The sequence below is a fragment of the Conger conger genome, chromosome 8 (assembly GCF_963514075.1).
Source record: "Conger conger chromosome 8, fConCon1.1, whole genome shotgun sequence".
Lineage (NCBI taxonomy): Eukaryota > Metazoa > Chordata > Actinopteri > Anguilliformes > Congridae > Conger > Conger conger.
Window position 1 is genome coordinate 61,950,528 of NC_083767.1, and position 20,515 is coordinate 61,971,042.

The 20,515-nt window shown below is 47.4% G+C and overlaps 1 protein-coding gene across 1 annotated transcript; it reads right to left on the bottom strand.

Annotated features, from left to right (window-relative positions):
- Positions 1-1,326: 1,326 nt before the first annotated feature.
- Positions 1,327-20,331, bottom strand: LOC133135242 (serine/threonine-protein kinase 38-like). The gene is made up of 14 exons (XM_061252112.1): positions 20,012-20,331; positions 12,680-12,819; positions 11,044-11,095; positions 9,910-10,032; positions 8,938-9,021; positions 8,115-8,238; positions 7,438-7,592; positions 6,860-6,962; positions 6,624-6,685; positions 5,156-5,273; positions 3,005-3,128; positions 2,149-2,244; positions 1,964-2,055; positions 1,327-1,570 (listed from the first exon to the last, which is right to left on the bottom strand). Exons 2-14 carry the CDS (start codon positions 12,811-12,813, stop codon positions 1,452-1,454), a joined length of 1,386 nt encoding a protein of 461 aa, XP_061108096.1. The 5' UTR covers positions 12,814-12,819; positions 20,012-20,331; the 3' UTR covers positions 1,327-1,451.
- Between the last annotated feature and the right edge of the window lie 184 nt (positions 20,332-20,515).

The window sequence follows — 20,515 nt, forward strand, 5'->3', positions numbered from 1 at the left end:
TTTCAGAAAACACATTTAGGTCTAGTGATGCAATGCAAGCCAGGAGGAGAGCGTACTTTTCAGCTACGACACTTCAAGGGTAACAAGCTAATCAAAGGTGTCGCTGGAAAATGGTTTTATGTACTTCACCTATTCCGCATTTCTATGATGAATTCTCCAGACTTAGAGTATTATATTGCATACAGAAGCTTTCTTCTCAATATATTCAAGCACAAAAGCCTGTGCCAATGTAAAGATCTAAATAAATATTTATTTTAGTCCAATTCCCTTCATAACACGGGATCCATTGACAGATATTCTTCAGTCCTTTTGATTATGATAGTTTGCCATATAAATATGTTATATAAATATGTTGTGCTGTAGCACCTGGCACTGTCCCTCTCTAATGGTTAATGGGCATAAATGTAGCAGAGGGAGAAAGCATCAACTATTAAATTACAGAACTATGAACAAACAACCAGGCTCTTCTACCAATCACTTAAGTTACAAAAATGAATATTGAGAATGTTACTTGCATATTTCTTGCATGACAGTGTTTGGGTAAGGAGCCTACTAGATTAAGTACTGTAATAGCTAGCCGATTAACGTGAACCTTCCAAAATATCTTACATGCACATACAGTATACAAGTGAGATTACTCCTTGGGTTCAGCCTGTCTGTACTTTATACTGAAAAAGATGACATGCCCGGACTTAATCTGCAACGCTTTTCTTTTTTTCCTAAACTTGAAGCAACAAAATTAAGCAAGTCATACATTGCCTCATTTCCCACATTGAACAAATTGAAATGAGCGACTGAAATGACGAATAAATACTGTGCTAGAAACGAAGTGTCATACTTGCTTAAATCTGTTACTCAGAAGACAGTTCGCACTGTGGTGCTGTGAAATCTGGACCGGGTCAGGGGCGCTAGGGTGCCATCCCTTCCGGAAGGTTCCCGTCTGGTCTGATCTCCCCCTGATCTGAACTTGCGACTGGATTGTCCTCCCCGCTTTAACGGATGCTCAAATAAAATTCTCTAATTCGTAAAAACTAAAAAACAACTCAGAAAACAAATACAAGGCTCCACATACGGCATACGTGGCCTTTTAGCGAATTCAGTGTCTAAGACTCCGGACCTCAGTGGGCCGGCGTGGGAGTGAAGCACAGACACACGACAGCCAGGCCCCCCCCCCCCCCCCTCCCCTTCGCCCCCCCCCCCGGTACCTAAAGACAGACGTACGCGGTGTGAGGATGGGTGTGAGTGGGGCGGGTGCTGAAGTCACGTCATCCGCCGCAGCTCCACCCCCCGCTGCCGAATCTGCCCCCCCCCCCCCTCCCTCCCTCCCCGCTGCGCCCTCACTCCCACTGAAGCTCCGGCCCAAGCCCCTGTCCTGTCCTGTCCAGTCCTGTCCTGTCCCATGATGCCCGGCGGCGTTAGTCCGACGCGGCGGCCTGTCCCGCCAAGCTCGCTCAGGCCTTCATGTACGAGGGGATGGTGCCCCGCTGCGTCAGGCCCTCGAACCTCTTGTACGTGTAGTTCAGGAACACCCAGTCCTTGGATTTGTAGTCCGGTTCCGTGACGTTGGTCACTAGAACAAGAGGGACACCGTCAGTATGATTATTATTATCCGCCTTTTAGGCAGACTAGGCAGTAGGCCCGTATCACAAAGCAGGATTACTCAGTTTGCTGATGACTGCACCGAGCGCAACCCACAAAGCAGGATTACGGAGTGAACTGGACAACAGCACAGAGTTAAAAAGCTAGAATTAGTTTCACACAGAAATACGTCTATGGGAAGAGGCACGTTGGTCCGTGCATAGTACGGAAGGGTCAGAATTGACCAACAACGTCGGGAAATGGAAACAAACAGGGCGCATGACATGCCATATGCTATTTACCATGTGAACTGGACTTGATGTTCACGGCTGTGCAGAACTGATTCTTGCATGGGACCGTATCTGACCAGTTCTAGAGGACTCACCTGGCTGTAAGATGTCAGACTCAGGGAAGTCATCAAAGTTTGAGGTGTCGTCGATACTTTTAATTTCAATTGAGATGGCAGCTGGTCTCTCCCTGCCAGAACCAAAGAAGAAGAAGAAAAGGTTCCTGTCAGACAGGAAGCACTCTGGGCCATAGCCACTCTTTTCAGTTTTCCGTTCTCCATACCGGATGTGCTCCCAGTCCACTGGCTCAAAGAAGGGATGGCTCTTTATCTCCTCCACACTCACAGCTCCGATCCGGTTTTCCGCGTCGTTGCAGTACCTGCAGATGGGAGGAGGGGCAGGTCAGAATTCCCCACGGAAGAGGAGGAGGAGGAGGAAGAGGAACTGAAACGTACTGCTATTCTCTGGTGGCACTGAGAACCCATGTTCCAGATCCATTTCTGCTCTCTGCAAAGCTATTCATCACATTTTGACGTAAACCATTTACATATTTTTTGATTCATCAACATACCACAGTTGCTGATGAACCACATAGTGTTTTTTAACAATGCCAAGGAGTGGGTATGGCTCCGTTTTATCATTGGTGCGTAATGACGGTGATTCATGTGAAAAGAAATGCTACTTCCTCGTGAATGATTTTAGGAAGGAGGCACTATTAGCAGTATGTCACACATCACTGGTGCTTTTTGCTTTGGTACTGCCCAAGTGGAAACACCCAAGCAAAGAGCAGCACGATTTTACATTTTCGAATGAGTCTACACTGTGGCTGATGTCCGTATTCACATTGGCTAGCCGTGTGGTTAGGAACTACTAATGCCGGCCCTACAGTGAGTCTTCAGACAGCAAATCAGAGGCAGCTGCTGCAGGTGGCCAGCCAATCAGGAGTCCCTGGCACATAATGAGACGGGAACAATCCTGCCAACGGCAACCCTCCCTTCGTGGGAAACGCTACGGTCAGTTACACCCCACTGATGCTCTACCCATGATGCTCTGCCAATCCCACCCCAGTTCTCTGGTTGTGGCCAGGAGGTAAGAACCCCAGAACGCTGAACCGTGGCTTCCCATAATGCTCCACTCGCCTCAAAATCAGCTCCTTTGCCTTCTCCGAGATGGGCACCTCAGGCGGGAAGACCAGCGTCTCTTTCCAGTTCATCACCTTCCTGTAGGTCTCCTGGGGCGTCTCGGAGCAGAACGGGGGGTAACCTGGACAACAGACCCAGACGGCCATCTCAATACCAATACATCATCTCTGTACGATCACAATCCACAACATCCATCAGCCATCTCATTACCAATACATCATCTCTGTACGATCACAATCCACAACATCCATCAGCCATCTCATTACCAATACATCATCTCTGTACGAACACAATCCACAACATTTACCAGCCATCTCATTACCAATACATCATCTCTGTACGAACACAATCCACAACATCCATCAGCCATCTCATTACCAATACATCATCTCTGTACGAACACAATCCACAACATTTACCAGCCATCTCATTACCAATACATCATCTCTGTACGAACACAATCCACAACATCCATAAGCCATCTCATTACCAATACATCATCTCTGTACGAACACAATCCACAACATTTACCAGCCATCTCATTACCAATACATCATCTCTGTACGAACACAATCCACAGCATTTACCAGCCATCTCATTACCAATACATCATCTCTGTACAAACAGAATCCACAACATCCATCAGCCGTCTCATTACCAATACATCATCTCTGTACAAACACAATCCACAACATCCATCAGCCATCTCATTACCAATACATCATCTCTGTACGAACACAATCCACAACATCCATCAGCCGTCTCATTACCAATACATCATCTCTGTACAAACACAATCCACAACATCCATCAGCCATCTCATTACCAATACATCATCTCTGTACGAACACAATCCACAACATCCATCAGCCGTCTCATTACCAATACATCATCTCTGTACTAACACAATCCACAACATCCATCAGCCATCTCATTACCAATACATCATCTCTGTACGAACACAATCCACAACATCCATCAGCCATCTCATTACCAATACATCATCTCTGTACAAACACAATCCACAACATTTACCAGCCATCACATTACCAATACATCATCTCTGTACGAGCAGAATCCACAACATCCATCAGCCATCTCGTTACCAATACATCATCTCTGTACGAGCAGAATCCACAACATCCATCAGCCATCTCATTACCAATACATCATCTCTGTACAAACAGAATCCACAACATTTACCAGCCATCTCATTACCAATACATCATCTCTGTACGAACACAATCCACAACATCCATCAGCCATCTCATTACCAATACATCATCTCTGTACGAACACAATCCACAACATCCATCAGCCATCTCATTACCAATACATCATCTCAGTACAAACACAATCCACAACATTTACCAGCCATCACATTACCAATACATCATCTCTGTACGAGCAGAATCCACAACATCCATCAGCCATCTCGTTACCAATACATCATCTCTGTACGAGCAGAATCCACAACATCCATCAGCCATCTCATTACCAATACATCATCTCTGTACAAACAGAATCCACAACATTTACCAGCCATCTCATTACCAATACATCATCTCTGTACGAACACAATCCACAACATCCATCAGCCATCTCATTACCAATACATCATCTCTGTACAAACACAATCCACAACATTTACCAGCCATCTCATTACCAGCCGCACAGCCGTTGGGCCCTTGAGCAAGGCCCTTAACCCAGGGAGCATTGTCTCCTGCTTAATCTAATCAACTGTACGTTGCTCTGGATAAGAGCGTCTGCCAAATGCCAATAATGTAATTTAATGTAACATTTATGAGCCATCTCATTACCAATAAACTATCCCTGTACGTATAGGGTTCTCTCTGTACAAATAGAATCCACAACATTTAACAGCCATTTCATTACCAATAAAATCGTCTCAGTGCATATAGAATCCACAAAATTCACCAGCCATCTAATTACCAAAAAATTATCTCTGTCCATATAAAATCCGCAACATCCATCAGCCATCTCATTACCGATAAATCATCTCTGTACGTATAAAATCCACAACATCCATCAGCCATGTGATTACCAGCCAAACGTTTCTGTATGTACACATCTCTGTATGTCTTTAAAAACAAATCGGGGTTCATGCGGTAGGCAATGTGTACGTACCTATGAGCATTTCATACATGATGACACCCAGGGACCACCAATCACAGAGCTTGTTGTAGCCTGTCTGCATGAACACCTCAGGGGCGATGTAATCTGGAGTTCCCACAGTGGAGTATGCCTAGGACAGAAACAGCGTAGTTCCCACAGTGAAGTTACATTTACATTTTTGTCATTTGGCAGATGCTTTTAATCCAAAGCGACTTACAAGTGCATAGGTTCTACCATAAGTCAAAGCATCACATCCAGAACTAGGAAAATACACATGAAGTGTTGTTCTAAACATATAGTCATCATTGGAAATTTTATTTTTCCATTTTTTTTGTGGGGGGGTTAGACAAGAGGGATCGGGATATCAGAAAGGGGGGCGGGGGAAATCAGGAGGTAGGGCTAAGGTACAGTTTGAAAAGGTGTGTTTTTAGTCTGCGTCGAAATGGGAGGGATTCTGCTGTCCTGACAGTGGTAGGCAAGTCATTCCACCACTGAGGAACCAGAACAGAAAACATGCGTGAATGTGCAGCTCGACCTCCAGGTGCTCGAAGAGAGGGAACCATAAGTGACCAAAGCTGGCAGACCGGAGTGGTCTAGCTGGGGAGTAGGGAGTGATTAAGGATTGTATGTAAGGTGGGGCAGTCCCCTTAGCAGCCTGAAATGCCAACACTAGGGCCTTGAATTGGATAAGTTTGGCTAGGAGAGAAACAGAGTGCAGTTCCCACAGTGGAGTTGGGCTAGGAGAGAAACAGAGTGCAGTTCCCAAGGTGGAGTTGGGCTAGGAGAGAAACAGAGTGCAGTTCCCAAGGTGGAGTTGGGCTAGGAGAGAAACAGAGTGCAGTTCCCACAGTGGAGTTGGGCTAGGAGAGAAACAGAGTGCAGTTCCCAAGGTGGAGTTGGGCTAGGAGAGAAACAGAGTGCAGTTCCCAAGGTGGAGTTGGGCTAGGAGAGAAACAGAGTGCAGTTCCCACAGTGGAGTTGGGCTAGGAGAGAAACAGAGTGCAGTTCCCAAGGTGGAGTTGGGCTAGGAGAGAAACAGAGTGCAGTTCCCAAGGTGGAGTTGGGCTAGGAGAGAAACAGAGTGCAGTTCCCACAGTGGAGTTGGGCTAGGAGAGAAACAGAGTGCAGTTCCCAAGGTGGAGTTGGGCTAGGAGAGAAACAGAGTGCAGTTCCCAAGGTGGAGTTGGGCTAGGAGAGAAACAGAGTGCAGTTCCCAAGGTGGAGTTGGGCTAGGAGAGAAACAGAGTGCAGTTCCCAAGGTGGAGTTGGGCTAGGAGAGAAACAGAGTGCAGTTCCCAAGGTGGAGTTGGGCTAGGAGAGAAACAGAGTGCAGTTCCCAAGGTGGAGTTGGGCTAGGAGAGAAACAGAGTGCAGTTCCCACAGTGGAGTTGGGCTAGGAGAGAAACAGAGTGCAGTTCCCACAGTGGAGTTGGGCTAGGAGAGAAACAGAGTGCAGTTCCCACAGTGGAACACTACTCACCAGCTGCCTCCGGTTCTTCTTCCATGTCTCTGCTTTCCGCTTGGAGTTCATGTTCTGGAAGGCTGCATGGAGAATATTCCGGAAAAAGAAATTTAAGCCGTCATTTTCTCATCAGAATGCAATGTTACTGCAAGTGCCTCAGACATTAATAGACTTTTTTTTTTTTTTTTTTTTAGGACCCATGACCAGTGTGTCTGGTGTGTGCGGGCACGTTTGTAGTTCCTTGGCTAACTTACAGAAGTCACTGGGAGGGTTGTGCGTGAGGTTCCTGTAGAACTCGGTCCGATGAGCTTTCTTCAGTCCAGTACACAGGCCAAAGTCCGACAGCTTTACATGACCCTGGTCACCAACACAACACAACCATCAACACAGCGCTAACACAACACAACCATCAACACAGCGCTAAAACAACACAACCATCAACACAGCGCTAAAACAACACAACCATCAACACAGCGCTAAAACACAACACTCAGACTAAGAACTATAAACACAGAGACACAGCCAGACAGTGTGTGAGTGAGTGTGTGAGTGTGTGAATGAGTGTGTGAATGAGTGTGTGTGAGTGAGTGTGTGTGTGAGTGTGAATGAGTGTGTGTGTGAGTGTGAGTGTGTGTGTGTGTGTGTGTGTGTGTGTGTGAGAGAGTGAGTGTGCGTGTGAGTGAGTGAGTGAGCGTGTGAGTGTGTGTGAGAGTGAGTGAGTGAGTGAGTGCGAGTGAGAGTGAGTGAGTGAGTGTGTGAGTGAGTGAGTGAGTGAGATTGTGTGTGTGAGTGAGCGTGTGAGTGTGAGTGTGTGTGCGTACAGGTGTCCCACCCTGGAGTCCAGCAGCAGGTTGTCTGGTTTAATGTCCCTGTGGATGAAGCCGAGCTGGTGGATGGAGTCGATGGCGAGCACCGTTTCAGCGATGTAGAACTGCGTGGCCTCTTCCGACAGAGTGTCCTTCTTCATCAGCAGGGTCATCATGTCACCTGTGCAGTGGCCCAGGTTAGTGTCAGGTACATCACTGCTCTCACCTGCACCACAGGGCTCTCACCTGCACCACAGGGCCCACACCTGCACCATGGGCCTCACCCATCACTATTCTCAGCTGCACCATGAGGCCCACCGATCACTATTCTCAGCTGCACCATGGGGCCTACCGATCACTATTCTCAGCTGCACCATAAGGCCCACCGATCACTATTCTCAGCTGCACCATGGGGCCCACCGATCACTATTCTCAGCTGCACCATGGGGCCCACACATGATTATTCTCACCTGCACCATGGGGCCCACACATAACTGGCCTCAGCTGTATCATAAACCTTTTAGGCCTCAATGTAGGCCTAAAATAAGCCCATGAACACCGTCTTACAGTTTAAAACAGGCCGCATTTAAAACGCCCCCAAAAGAGGTGGTGCATGCAACATAAGAAAAGCTGCAAGGAAAAGGCATAAGAAGTGTATCAGGCAGGTTCTACAAACATTCCAACATTCCCAAGCTCTCGGCACCTCCGGGCAGGAACTCCATGATGAGGTAGAGGTTCCTCTTGTCCTGGAAGCTGTAGAACATCTTCACCACCCAGGCCCCGTCCGCCTCCACCAGGATGTCCCGCTCCGCACGGATATGGGCCACCTGCGGCGAGCCGGGAGGGAGGGAGGAAGTGAGGTCACAAAGGGGGCGGGCGGGAGGAAGTGAGGTCACGAAGGGGGCGGGCGGGAGGAAGTGAGGTCACGAAGGGGGCGGGCGGGAGGAAGTGAGGTCACGAAGGGGGCGGGCGGGAGGAAGTGAGGTCACGAAGGGGGCGGGCGGGAGGAAGTGAGGTTACGAAGGGGGCGGGCGGGAGGAAGTGAGGTCACGAAGTGGGCGGGAGGGAGGAAGTGAGGTCACAAAGGGGACAGAGATACACTGAAGCACACAGAGGCTGGTAGCAAACTCTGCAGTTAAAGGGACAGTTCACAATAACGTGAACTAAGTATAGAATATACATTACAGTCAGTCAATATAAAATATAAGCCCTTGGGATTGGCAGTGTGAAGCACATGATAAAAATACAGAAGATGCAACGAGACATTCTTCAAAGCTTCAACCCTAGCAAACATTCTGGCACACATTATGGAAAAAACCCACTAAATGACTAAATTCTGGGGTGAATGACTCAATTCTGGGGTTCCCTCCAGGAAGAGGTGCAACAGAAATTCCATTTCAATATTATCCTTCAATATTGGTACAGAAGGAGCACACTGGATTTACCCATTTACTCATTTGTTTATTGATTGATTGATTGCCAGACCCACAGCAGAACCCGGCCTGACTGAGGACAGGCTAACGGACCTGTTCTTTCTCCAGCATGTCTGCTTTCCTGAGGATCTTCATGGCGTAGATGTGGCCGGTGTCCTTCTTCTGCACCAGACGCACCTGGGGACACCACAGAGAAAATGTCACAGCACCGTCTGCTGGGGGGATGGCAGAATGCCTCGCTGCGTGCGCAGTTAAGGCAACAAATGTTTCTACAGCCAGGATGACACAGCAAGCGGGTGACAGGACAATATCCTATTTAACAACCTTTCATTTAAAGCACATCGCATGCCATGCAAGTGCACAGGATCCCACTTCAGCGATCTGTACGTAAAATGACTGGTTGGGATTTTACAGGATCTTTTAACTCATACATGTCTGAGGGAGAGACTGAGAGTGTGAGAGTGAGAGTACGAGTGAGAGTGAGAGTGTGTGAGAGTGTGGATAAGTGATGCTTCTCCATTCACCCATTCAAACACACTCTCACACACCGACGGCGATTGGCTGCCATGCAAGGCCCCAACCAGCTCGTCAGGAGCATTTGGGGGTTAGGTGTCTTGCTCAGGGACACTTCGACACAGCCTGGGCGGGGGATCAAACTGGCAACCCTCCGACTGCCAGACGATTGCTCTTACTGCCTGAGCCATGTCGCCCCAATGGGTGAAATGAGAAGCATCAATTGTACAGCGCTTTGGATAAAGGCGCTATATAAATGCCAACCATTTATGCTGATCTAGCAGCAGTCATACTTGGGGCCAAACTGATCTCTGGAGGGGGAGGATATGGAGTGTGTGCCATTTTAACTGAAAGCTGAAGCCATATGACCACTGGAGTACAGCACTGGGGTAATGCTGGGACACACACACACACACAGTTTGGGAGTAATGCTCACACACACACACACACACACACACACACACACACACACAGTTTGGGGGTAACGCTGATGCACACACACACACACACACACACACACACACACACACACACAGTTTGGGGGTAACGCACCTCTCCAAACGCGCCCCTCCCGATGACCTTCAGAGACTCGAAGTCGTCCAGCCCCAGCCTCGTCCTCTTCAGCCGCAGAAACTCCGTCTCCTTCCGAGCGTGTTGCGACCTCCGCGTGACCTTCTGCTCCACGCACACACCGCACACACACACGCGCACACGCACACACGCACACACGCACACACGCACACACGCACACGCACAAACATCATCCATTATCTTCTACAGGGAACAAGCCTCAGTGTTTACACACTGGATGCGTCTAAAACAGACTTCTGTCCTCAAAATATATACCGTCGCATATATATAATATATATATAACAGTGCGCACTGTTTAGCGTGTACATTTTAGTACGCAATGTGGTCCCGAGTACAGGCCGTATCCGTGACAGCAGCTCACTTGCCTACTACTGAGTATGTAAGTTGAGTACACTGGACGAGATGGTTCAGTAGGCGACATCTTCTCTAAATGTTGTGTGTCAAAACATTGGTGCTAGCCTTCCAAGCAGTTAAAGGGTCTTCCCCAGCTTATCTGCAAAAAATCATCAGACCCTACACCCCTGCCAGACCTCTTCGTTCAGCCTCCACAGGCCGCTTGGCACCTCCCCCTCTCAGAACCTCCACCTCACGCTCACGACTACTGTCTGTTCTGGCTCCACGGTGGTGGAACGAACTCCCCGTTGAGGTCAGAACTATAGAATCCCTCCCCACCTTCAAGCGCAAGCTGAAGACACACCTCTTCAAACAGCACCTCTCCCCATCCCTCCCTACCTCCCTGTGAACCTTAATTGTTGTCTCTGTGACTTGTGTATCAGTATTTTAGTTGGCTAGGTAAGCAGTGTTTGGATAGTTAACTTTGGTGACTTTTGCTCTGTTTGTTTGTTCAAAAAAAAAAAAAAAAAAAAAAAAAATGGCCCTTGTCCTTATCTTTGTTGTACAGGTAGCAGTTGAAATTGTACTTACCTCTAGGGTCTTTCAGCGAACTTATCCCTGGTTATGGGTATGCACTTTGTTGTACGTCGCTCTGGATAAGAGCGTCTGCCAAATGCCAATAATGTAATGTAATGTAATGTAATGTGTGCGTAAGTATCTCATCCAGGGACTTGATTTATGAGACTTTAAATAAGGCTGTACCTCTTCATCCTGCAGACCTTCCTCATCCATCACCTTCTCCAGCTTCTTCTGTCTGCAAAGATATATCACATGACACATATCATATGACACATGGCACATATCACATGACACATGACACGACACATATCACATGACACGACACATATCACATGACACGACACATATCACATGACACGACACATATCAGTGGTAAAGAAATATTGATATATTCTATTAAAAAAACTTCCTTAAGAAAGGCAGGCTTTATCCCTCTGTTTACACAGATGCCTAAAGGTTTATCTGAAGGTTTATCTAAAGGTTTCATCTCTGATATAAAATTTAACAGAGTGTAATGCACCTAAAACACCACAAGATGGCAGTGTGCCATCACACACACCACAGGCACAGACGGTAAAGTAGTTCTGGACAATGAGAGGTCTCCAGTCCATGTTAAAGCCATCATTGTCAAAAGGAAGACAAGGTTTTTGTTTTTGTTTCTGTGGGTGTGATTAAACTGGAGAGAAATAAGTCCTCACTCACAAAACTTGTGAAATATGGGCACAGAAGACGGTTGAAGATGAGTAAAGTTAAAGAGAACAACAGTCACGGCAATGTGCCTTTATGTGTGTTTTATGTGTGTGTTCATACGTTTTCAAGCTCCATCTGCATGTGCATGTATACAGTCCACTACAAAGGTTTTGAAACAGCAAGGTAAATTCCGCCGTTTCAATTGAGATTGAGGTCAAAAGATGTCCACGAGATGACAGATCAGAATTTCAGCTAATATTTCCTGGTAGTATTATCTAGATTTGTTAAACAATTAACTTTTGTATCAGGCCACCCAATTTTTAGGTGAGCAAAAGTATTGGAACACGTGACTGACAGGGGTTTCTTGTTGCCCTGATGCGTCCTGTTAGTTCGATTGATCGGTTAAACAATAAATAGTTCTGAATGTCTACTCTTGGTTTTAGCCTTGGTTTGTCTGTGAAGACTGCATCTGTAAAGACTGTGTTAGAAAAGATAAACCAACAGGAAGACCACAGAGCTGTCTTTCGGGGAAACGCGAGTCATTTTGAAGCTTAGAAAAGAAGGGATCGACCAAACAAACAGCAGTTGACGACAGAGCTGTGAAGAAAAAACTCAAAACATCAGTCAGTGACATCACAAACCGTCTCCACAGGGCAGGGGATATGCTACCAAATATTCAGTGTTATTTACTGTCATTTACTTAAATACTCTCTGTTCCAATACTTTTACTCAGCTAGAAATTGGGTGGTCGGATACCAAAGGTGCCATGCTCTAAGTAGTTTGACACATCCATGTGAAATAAAAGCTGAAATTCTGAACTCTTGTCTCGTGTTCATCTTTTTATCTCAACCCCCAATGTATTCAGTGTATTGCAATAACAAAGGAATTGGCCTTGCCGTTCCGATACTTTTGGAGGGGACTGTATGCAAGTGTGCACATCATACAGGCATGTACGTTTGTATATGTATGCGAGGACACGTATGCATTTTTGTGTATGGCGTTGTGTTGTGTACATGCAGCAGCACAATAACTGCAGACAAAGACTGATGGATCAGTCAGTCTCAGGAATGGGGCTCGTGGCCCTCACTGAGCCAAACAGACAGACAGACGGACAGACGGACGGACCGACCTCATCTCACGCTCCTCGTGCTGGGTCAGGAGCGTGCTGTAGAAGTTCTCCAGGGTCAGTTTGGCCACCGTCACCCTCTCCCGCGTGTGGTTGCTCATGGGGAGGCTCTGTGCTGCCCCCCCCGTCATGGCCATGCTCTCCTGGAGGGACCCAGAGAAACACGGCGCTTTACTGCAGCACAAACACGGCGCTTTACTGCAGCACAAACACGCCGCTTTACTGCAGCACAAACACGCCGCTTTACTGCAGCACAAACACGCCGCTTTACTGCAGCACAAACACGCCGCTTTACTGCAGCACAAACACGCCGCTTTACTGCAGCACAAACACGCCGCTTTACTGCAGTAAACACGGCGCTTTACTGCAGCACAAACACAGCGCTTTACTGCAGCACAAACACGGCGCTTTACTGCAGCACAAACACGGCGCTTTACTGCAGCACAAACACGGCGCTTTACTGCAGCACAAACACGCCGCTTTACTGCAGCACAAACACGCCGCTTTACTGCAGCACAAACACGCCGCTTTACTGCAGCACAAACACGCCGCTTTACTGCAGCACAAACACGGCGCTTTACTGCAGCACAAACACGGCGCTTTACTGCAGCACAAACAAGGCGCTTTACTGCAGCACAAACACGGCGCTTTACTGCAACACAAACACGGCGCTTTAATCCATCATTCACCTCCATACACTGAGCCACATTACATCTGTCTTTATTAGGAGCACCACCGGCGCGGAGAATTTCTCACTTACTGTAACTCACAATTTTTCAACATTATCGTGTCGGCCATTAAAACTATATAACAAAATCCAATTGGCAATGTCTAAACCTTGTACAAATTCATACTTAGTGCACCAAACCTACAAACTCATTTTTCTACGTTTCATCGGTCAGGTGGAGTTGACCTGCGCTCTTTTCCCCCACTGTGGGGCTCAGGAAATAGTATGCAACGTTCTGCTCCTACTGGAGACCAATGTTTAACCAATATTCACGAGCTATATAAAATTGCACAAAAACACAGTTTTACAAAGGGTGTACACTTCATGTGCATACAGACACTCTTATTCCCTTTCCCACCCCAATGACTTCATTGTATTTAATTCTGCAATATTTAGCATTAGAGCAGAAGGCATTGCTGTAAGGCAAGTGCTCTTTTCGGTTTCATTTCCGTCCATAACTGGAGCACAAGCGAGTGAAATATTAGTCATCGTTATAAATGAGTGAGTAAAAGCAGAGTATTACATCAGGCGGGGCGGGGGGGTTATAGACCCATTTAGACCGCAGACTAAGCCGTTCACTCCAGGAATGGCAGAGGATTAGTGCTTTGTTTAGTCTGAGGAGAACGTGCAGTTTTCCCCCCTCGATTCTCAACAAGCGGTTTGTGGCGTTTCTGTCGACCGCCGGGGAATCACGCGACCTTATCTTCAGAGGGCAATATTCCTGCCGCACTTCCGGCCCCGTATTCCGGGCGGGAAAAGTCCGAAGCCGAGCAACACCCACAGAGACCCACTGCTCACAGTGTAGAAGGAAAAGCTAACATGAACATTACTCTACAAATGTCAGAAAATCCAGATTATTAGTACAGAAATACGGCAAACACTGACATATTAGACATGTCGCAGTGACTGACGACAGGAACGGGACAGCAGAACTGCGCAGAAGCACCCCCTTTATCTAACAGTCTGTGAACATGCCAACAAGACTGACCTCCGCATGAGCTAAACAAACAAACCCATCCTGATGTTACACTTACAAACTCCATAAACCCAGCACTCACCAGCAGACTCCATAAAGCCACCCAGTCATAAAGGCACTGTGCTTACATAGCAGCCAGCAGCCATACCACCATGCACCCTGCCCGTGCTCCCTGCCCCCTGCCCCCTGCCCCATGCACCCTGCCCGTGCCCCCTGCACCCTGCCTACTGCCCACTGCATCTGCCCCCTGCCTCCTGCATCTGCCCCCTGTCCCCTGCCCACTGCATCTGCCCCCTGCATCTGCCCCCTGCCCCCTGCCCCCTGCATCTGCCCCCTGCCCCACAACTGAAGCAAAGCCGGTGTGGGCTTGGTTAGTGCTAATGGGGCGATCTTCGCTCTGGTCAAATAAACTCCAATGCCCCTGTACAGTGATGGGCACACAGAGTTGCCCGGTATCCTGGCGAAACTCTCAACCTGCCACCTGATCATCCACTGATTTCATTGGCCAAATACCCTTCCCCTCTCCGCCTCGGCAGATGTGTGGTGAGCGTCCTGGCGTAAAATGGCTGCCGCTGTCCTTTAAGGGTAAATAAATAAAAAGAAAAAAAAGAGAAATATTTTGGGCTGGAGCTGTGGTGCAGGCGGCAGTAGAGCAGAACTGGTCTAAACCCAGACGGGGCACGGCACTGCTGAAGCCTGCATTGTGCCATCTGACTCAGAAGAGATAAAACACAAACTGAGAACAAGGCACATCGCCACGGCCAGGGGAATTTGCCAAGCAAATTAAACGATAACGAACACGCGCGTTCACCAGAACCGGTTCTCCGGGCCAGGCTCTGATGAGGCAGGGAGAGACCAGAGATATTAGCATGTGGCTCATGTCCGCCTGCGACACCCGCTGCCTCCCTCTGTGTGAGGGGCAGCCTGTAGCCTAGCGGCTAAGGTACATGACTGGGGCAGCCTGTAGCTTAGTGGCTAAGCTCCATGACTGGGGCAGCCTGTAGCCTAGCGGCTAAGGTACATGACTGGGGCAGCCTGTAGCCTAGCGGCTAAGGTACATGACTGGGGCAGCCTGTATCCTAGCGGCTAAGGTACATGACTGGGGCAGCCTGTAGCCTAGCGGCTACGCTACATGACTGGGGCAGCCTGTAGCCTAGCGGCTACACTACATGACTGGGGCAGCCTGTAGCCTAGCGGCTAAGGTACATGACTGGGGCAGCCTGTAGCCTAGCGGCTATGCTACATGACTGGGGCAGCCTGTAGCCTAGCGGCTAAGGTACATGACTGGGGCAGCCTGTAGCCTAGCGGCTAAGCTCCATGACTGGGGCAGCCTGTAGCCTAGCGGCTACGCTACATGACTGGGGCAGCCTGTAGCCTAGTGGCTAAGGTACATGACTGGGACAGCCTGTAGCCTAGTGGCTAAGGGCCATGACTGGGGCAGCCTGTAGCCTAGCGGCTAAGGTACATGACTGGGGCAGCCTGTAGCCTAGCGGCTAAGGTACATGACTGGGGCAGCCTGTAGCCTAGTGGCTAAGGTACATGACTGGGGCAGCCTGTAGCCTAGTGGCTATGCTACATGACTGGGGCAGCCTGTAGCCTAGTGGCTAAGGTACATTTTTTTGTCATTTGGAAGATCCTAAATGATTACATAAGGCCCCTTGGACAGGCTCCTTGTGCTGCACTGTTAGGAGGACAGCCAGTCAGGCCTGGTGAGGGAGGCGGAGCCAAGTGATTGACATGAGCTCATGTGGATTAAACTGAACTGCAATTAAAATGGGGGTGGGGGCGATGTACAAAAAAGGGCTGTAATTCCTATGTAAAAACCCTCAAATTAAACCTGAAAGTCAGCACTTTGACCATAGTGAGTGCTTTATTTCAACTGCTTGTCAGCTGGAGTACAGATCAAAAACAACAACAAAAAAAGCATTCTTCCCTTGGGATGAAGAAAACCTACTCGATTAAAATGTGACGTTTCTCTATATGCAATCAGTGACTGATCTGAACTGATACATGGGCCTACCTATTTGAGAAAATTCTAATGCTTCTGGAAAATGTTACATCGACACCAATGTCTCCAGATATTCTGCCAAAATAACATGCCAAGAAATAAAAGGCTTCCTTTAATTTACTGGTCTAAGCTGTGACTCAATGGAATAAGCTGGCAATCTTCCAACAACAAAATGTATGCAGAAATCTCGAGAAGAGTCCGTCTGTGAAAGGTCCCGCCTGCTGAACTTTGGGCCATTTCTTTTTAGGAGGTTCTGATTGGTGGATGATGCGAGGAAGGAGATGGGCAGGTGCATGTTCTGACCAGGAACACACATAAAGGACCCATTAACTGAATGTGACTTCATCTGGTAAACAAGGGGCCCGTTGACATGACGATTCCCGCCCTTTACCGGCCGCTCTCGGGCAGGAAGCTACGCCCCTGGGGGGGGGGGGGGGGGGGGGGGGGGGGGGCAAGCCATGCCAAGACAAACACCTTGCGCCCAGGCCTCAAGTCCCCTCAACCTCAACCCCAACCATTCCCCCCCCCCACCCTCAACAGACAGTGGCAAGAGAACAAACTGGACTCATTTAGCAGGAGAAAATGCCACAATTCGTTCAGCATCGTACCATGCGTCTCATCTGGTTGAATTTATAAATACAAAGAACACCCCGTAAAACACAAGTTGGAAGCACTGCACTGCAAGATGCTAACCACCTGCTGTCCTGAAACAGGGTGGCCAGGTTACAGTTTGTTAAGTAGTACCTAAAATGGCCAGGTTACAGTTTGTTAAGTAGTACCTAAAATGGCAGATTGTTTTGCAGAACCAATCTCAGAAAGGGTGTGCAGGGCCACACCTACCCAATATGGAAAACACCAGCTGAATACATCGCTCTGGATAAGCTTGCTTGCCAAGCAAACAAAAAAAACAAAATAAATAAATACAATTAAAAAAAAATAGACAGGACAAATATGGAAATGACCTGCTGAACGGCTCCCTGGACGAGACGATGCCCTCGACCTCGAGGCCTTTGAGCTTCAGCTTCAGTCAAAGGTACGAAGGAAAGTAGCAGGGGAGTACCGAATGCCTGCTTCATCCGTACCATTAATAATCAGGACTTCCCTGAAAGGGTCTGGGGTTTAAAGGCCAGTGTCCGTTGCCCATGGAAACTATGACCCAAACGCCTTATGTAACCACTGAAGCACCCGATGGACAGCCCTGGGTTTCTCACGCCATTCGCACATGGGCAAGGCAGACAGGGTTATAGGTGGAGATGGAACCCCTGACCACACGGTCTCGGTTAACCTTACTCCCTCCCCCTGGTTCAGTCGAGACCGTACTGCAAGCTCTGTTCATCTACGACATCTTTGTTTTTCCCCAGCTCGTTAACAACAGCACAGCCTCTGTCAAAAGAGTCCCCCCCTTTGTACTACATAATTTGTATTCAACAGAACAGTAGTAACTTCGACACACAGAATGTGTTGAAGGCAACACAACACGGGCAAAACAAAAAAGGCGCGTTGGATGTTAACACTCCGCTTGAGGGTGTAGTGACCATTCCCCCGTGATGGAAGGAGACGGGAGTGAATGGGGAACGAGGTGGAGTCTCCCCAACAATGCGGGTCAGATGGCACAATGAGCGGGCTCCATAACGCAGGATATCCACCAGTTACACAAAGACACGGGGGTCTCGCCAACAGCAGGAGCTTGTGTTGAGTCACAGGGCAGAGCAGACGAGGAGTAAGCCCAACCCAGGCGAGCGAGTGACAGCGGTGAACGCCAGGAGAGAAAACCACTCGCATCCGCTTTCAATGTTCGGGAGAGGCAACGCGCCTGTGACGGCCCTTGTGATGGGGACTGACTTCCAAAAGAAACTTCAATTGCCAAGAGAGGTGGCTGCCTTAAACATCAAACTCTGCGAGAAACCGCCTTGATTCTGCTTCAAGGACAGACTGACATCGGCTTAAACAAAATGCACTTACAGGCCTCGACCTGACGGCCTCCGATGAGCCAAGATGGCGGATTCTATGAGGGAATAATTACCGTTCTGCACTACGTGACAGGAAACCCGAGAAACGCAGCGTCTTGCAGAATCCATTCCTGTATCTGCTGCACGTCTATGCAGAAATAAAAGCAGCATTGCAACTTTTTTTTTTTTTGCTCTCATGACTCCAACCGAGGGTCAAAAATCTAACTTCTGTTCAATCCCTCCACAGTCAGGAACCATACGGGGTAGCAGCAAGGGAGAAAAATGGTGCAAGCGATCATTCAGGATTTAGCTGGAGGAGAGTTATTTTCAACTTCATAAATTTAAATATAATCATACATTTTATATGCAATTATAATATTATTATAAGGTTTACACAAACTTTGGCTTGTGTGTGTCCATGTAGAATAAAAAAAACCCAATTTGAATCAAGTTTAATTCCCTTCATTTGGAGCAGTGTAAGCTCTTTTCTGTGCACTAGCAGCCAGTGTACACACCTGGCCGGAACCTGGCATATTACATTTTCCACTATTCAGAATCGACTGGCCCATAGTCGGTTCGGTCCGTAAAAGCCTTAAATATTACTACATTTGGTTGTCTGTGAGCTCTGATGTATACTTCATATATTTGCATATTTGTGCCCAGAGGTAGTGACCATTTTGTCTGGGTTATTATGACTCTAATCTCAGTTAACATAGGATGCCGTCACAACATTGCAGTTAACGTTGTGTCGTCGTCTCCGGTGCAATGATGACAACACTGACGTTGTCGAAGACTTGCGTGCGCACATGTCTAATGCCGTCTGGAATGGCTGAAAAGGTGATGTAGGTCCGTTTAGGATCAATAGTTTTGTCCAAAAATATTTCTGCGAATGTTTTATTTTATACATAATATATAAACTGCCATGTTTATTTTTTAAATAAATTGTCCATTAATTTAAGATGAAGATGAATAACTTTCTACTAAGATGCTACATGTATTTTTTTATTACCATCTGCAACACTGTCCTAATGTTTAAGAACAGTTTTGAAGCCTATATTTTGTTTGCCATTATGATCCATTATGATTTCCCACTGAAAAAAAAACAAAGTCTAAATCGAACAAAAACACATATTTGACCTAAAGAGTGATAAAAATCGAACAAAAGTCAATTGACAAATCAGCCTAGCGTTACTGTGATGTAGCTATTTATTCCCAGCGGTATTTCTGAAAACCAGCACGTATAAACGCATGTATAAACGCAGAACATCAACGTCCAACGGCGATTAAACAACTACCTGCACACAATGTCAGTGAATCGATATAATGCGTGTACGAACGCACTCACGATCAAGCAGAGGATCTTGTCCAGGGACATAGCCCATACAATCTAAATTACCATAACAGGTCAGGCATTAAAGAAAACCCAACGACAACGCTTTGATTTTAAAAGGAGAAAAGGTCTAGTTTATTCTAAAATTATCCCTCCAACGAGTTAACGACTTAACTTGTTATCTCGGCGACATTTGTCTTGGGTTTTTATAGCATTTCCAAAAATACAGTTAGTCCAGCTAACATCCCGGCGAATATCATGAGCAATCCATAGTAGCGTGTGAAATATTCCAAAATAGTGGTTAGCCTTAGCTTTAAAGTTCAGGTGAAGATAAAACATACTCACCAGGTTAACAGCTTTCGATGCTTACTGTTGTCCTTCGATTTAGTATCAGTATCACTTGTGCATGAAAAAATTCAGTGTTGACATATGAGTGTTCAGAGATCCAAAAGCTTCAAACGAAACATTCAGTTGCTATTCTTCCACTGTCCCTGTGCGTGAACGCGTGCTCTACCAAAATTACCCGCAAATCAAACGCACCGATGTGTACGAAACAAAACTTTGGGAATTAGTTTGTTTCCATAAAACAATCTCTGACCTCGTCGCTCGCTTCTCTGTTAGCAACAATGCAACCCGCTTTTCCTGTTCCTGTTCGAATACCTCACGCCACGCACCCTATCGTCATTTTAATGACAGGTCGGCAAACCAATCATATAACAAAACAGGGCGACCGCATCGTTTGACCACTCACGACCGGGGCAGACGTAAAGGGCGCCGCCTCCTCTCCGCTTATCAGATAAAGGTAGTTTGTCTTCATACTGTAATCATGTAATACTGTAACCTCCGCGC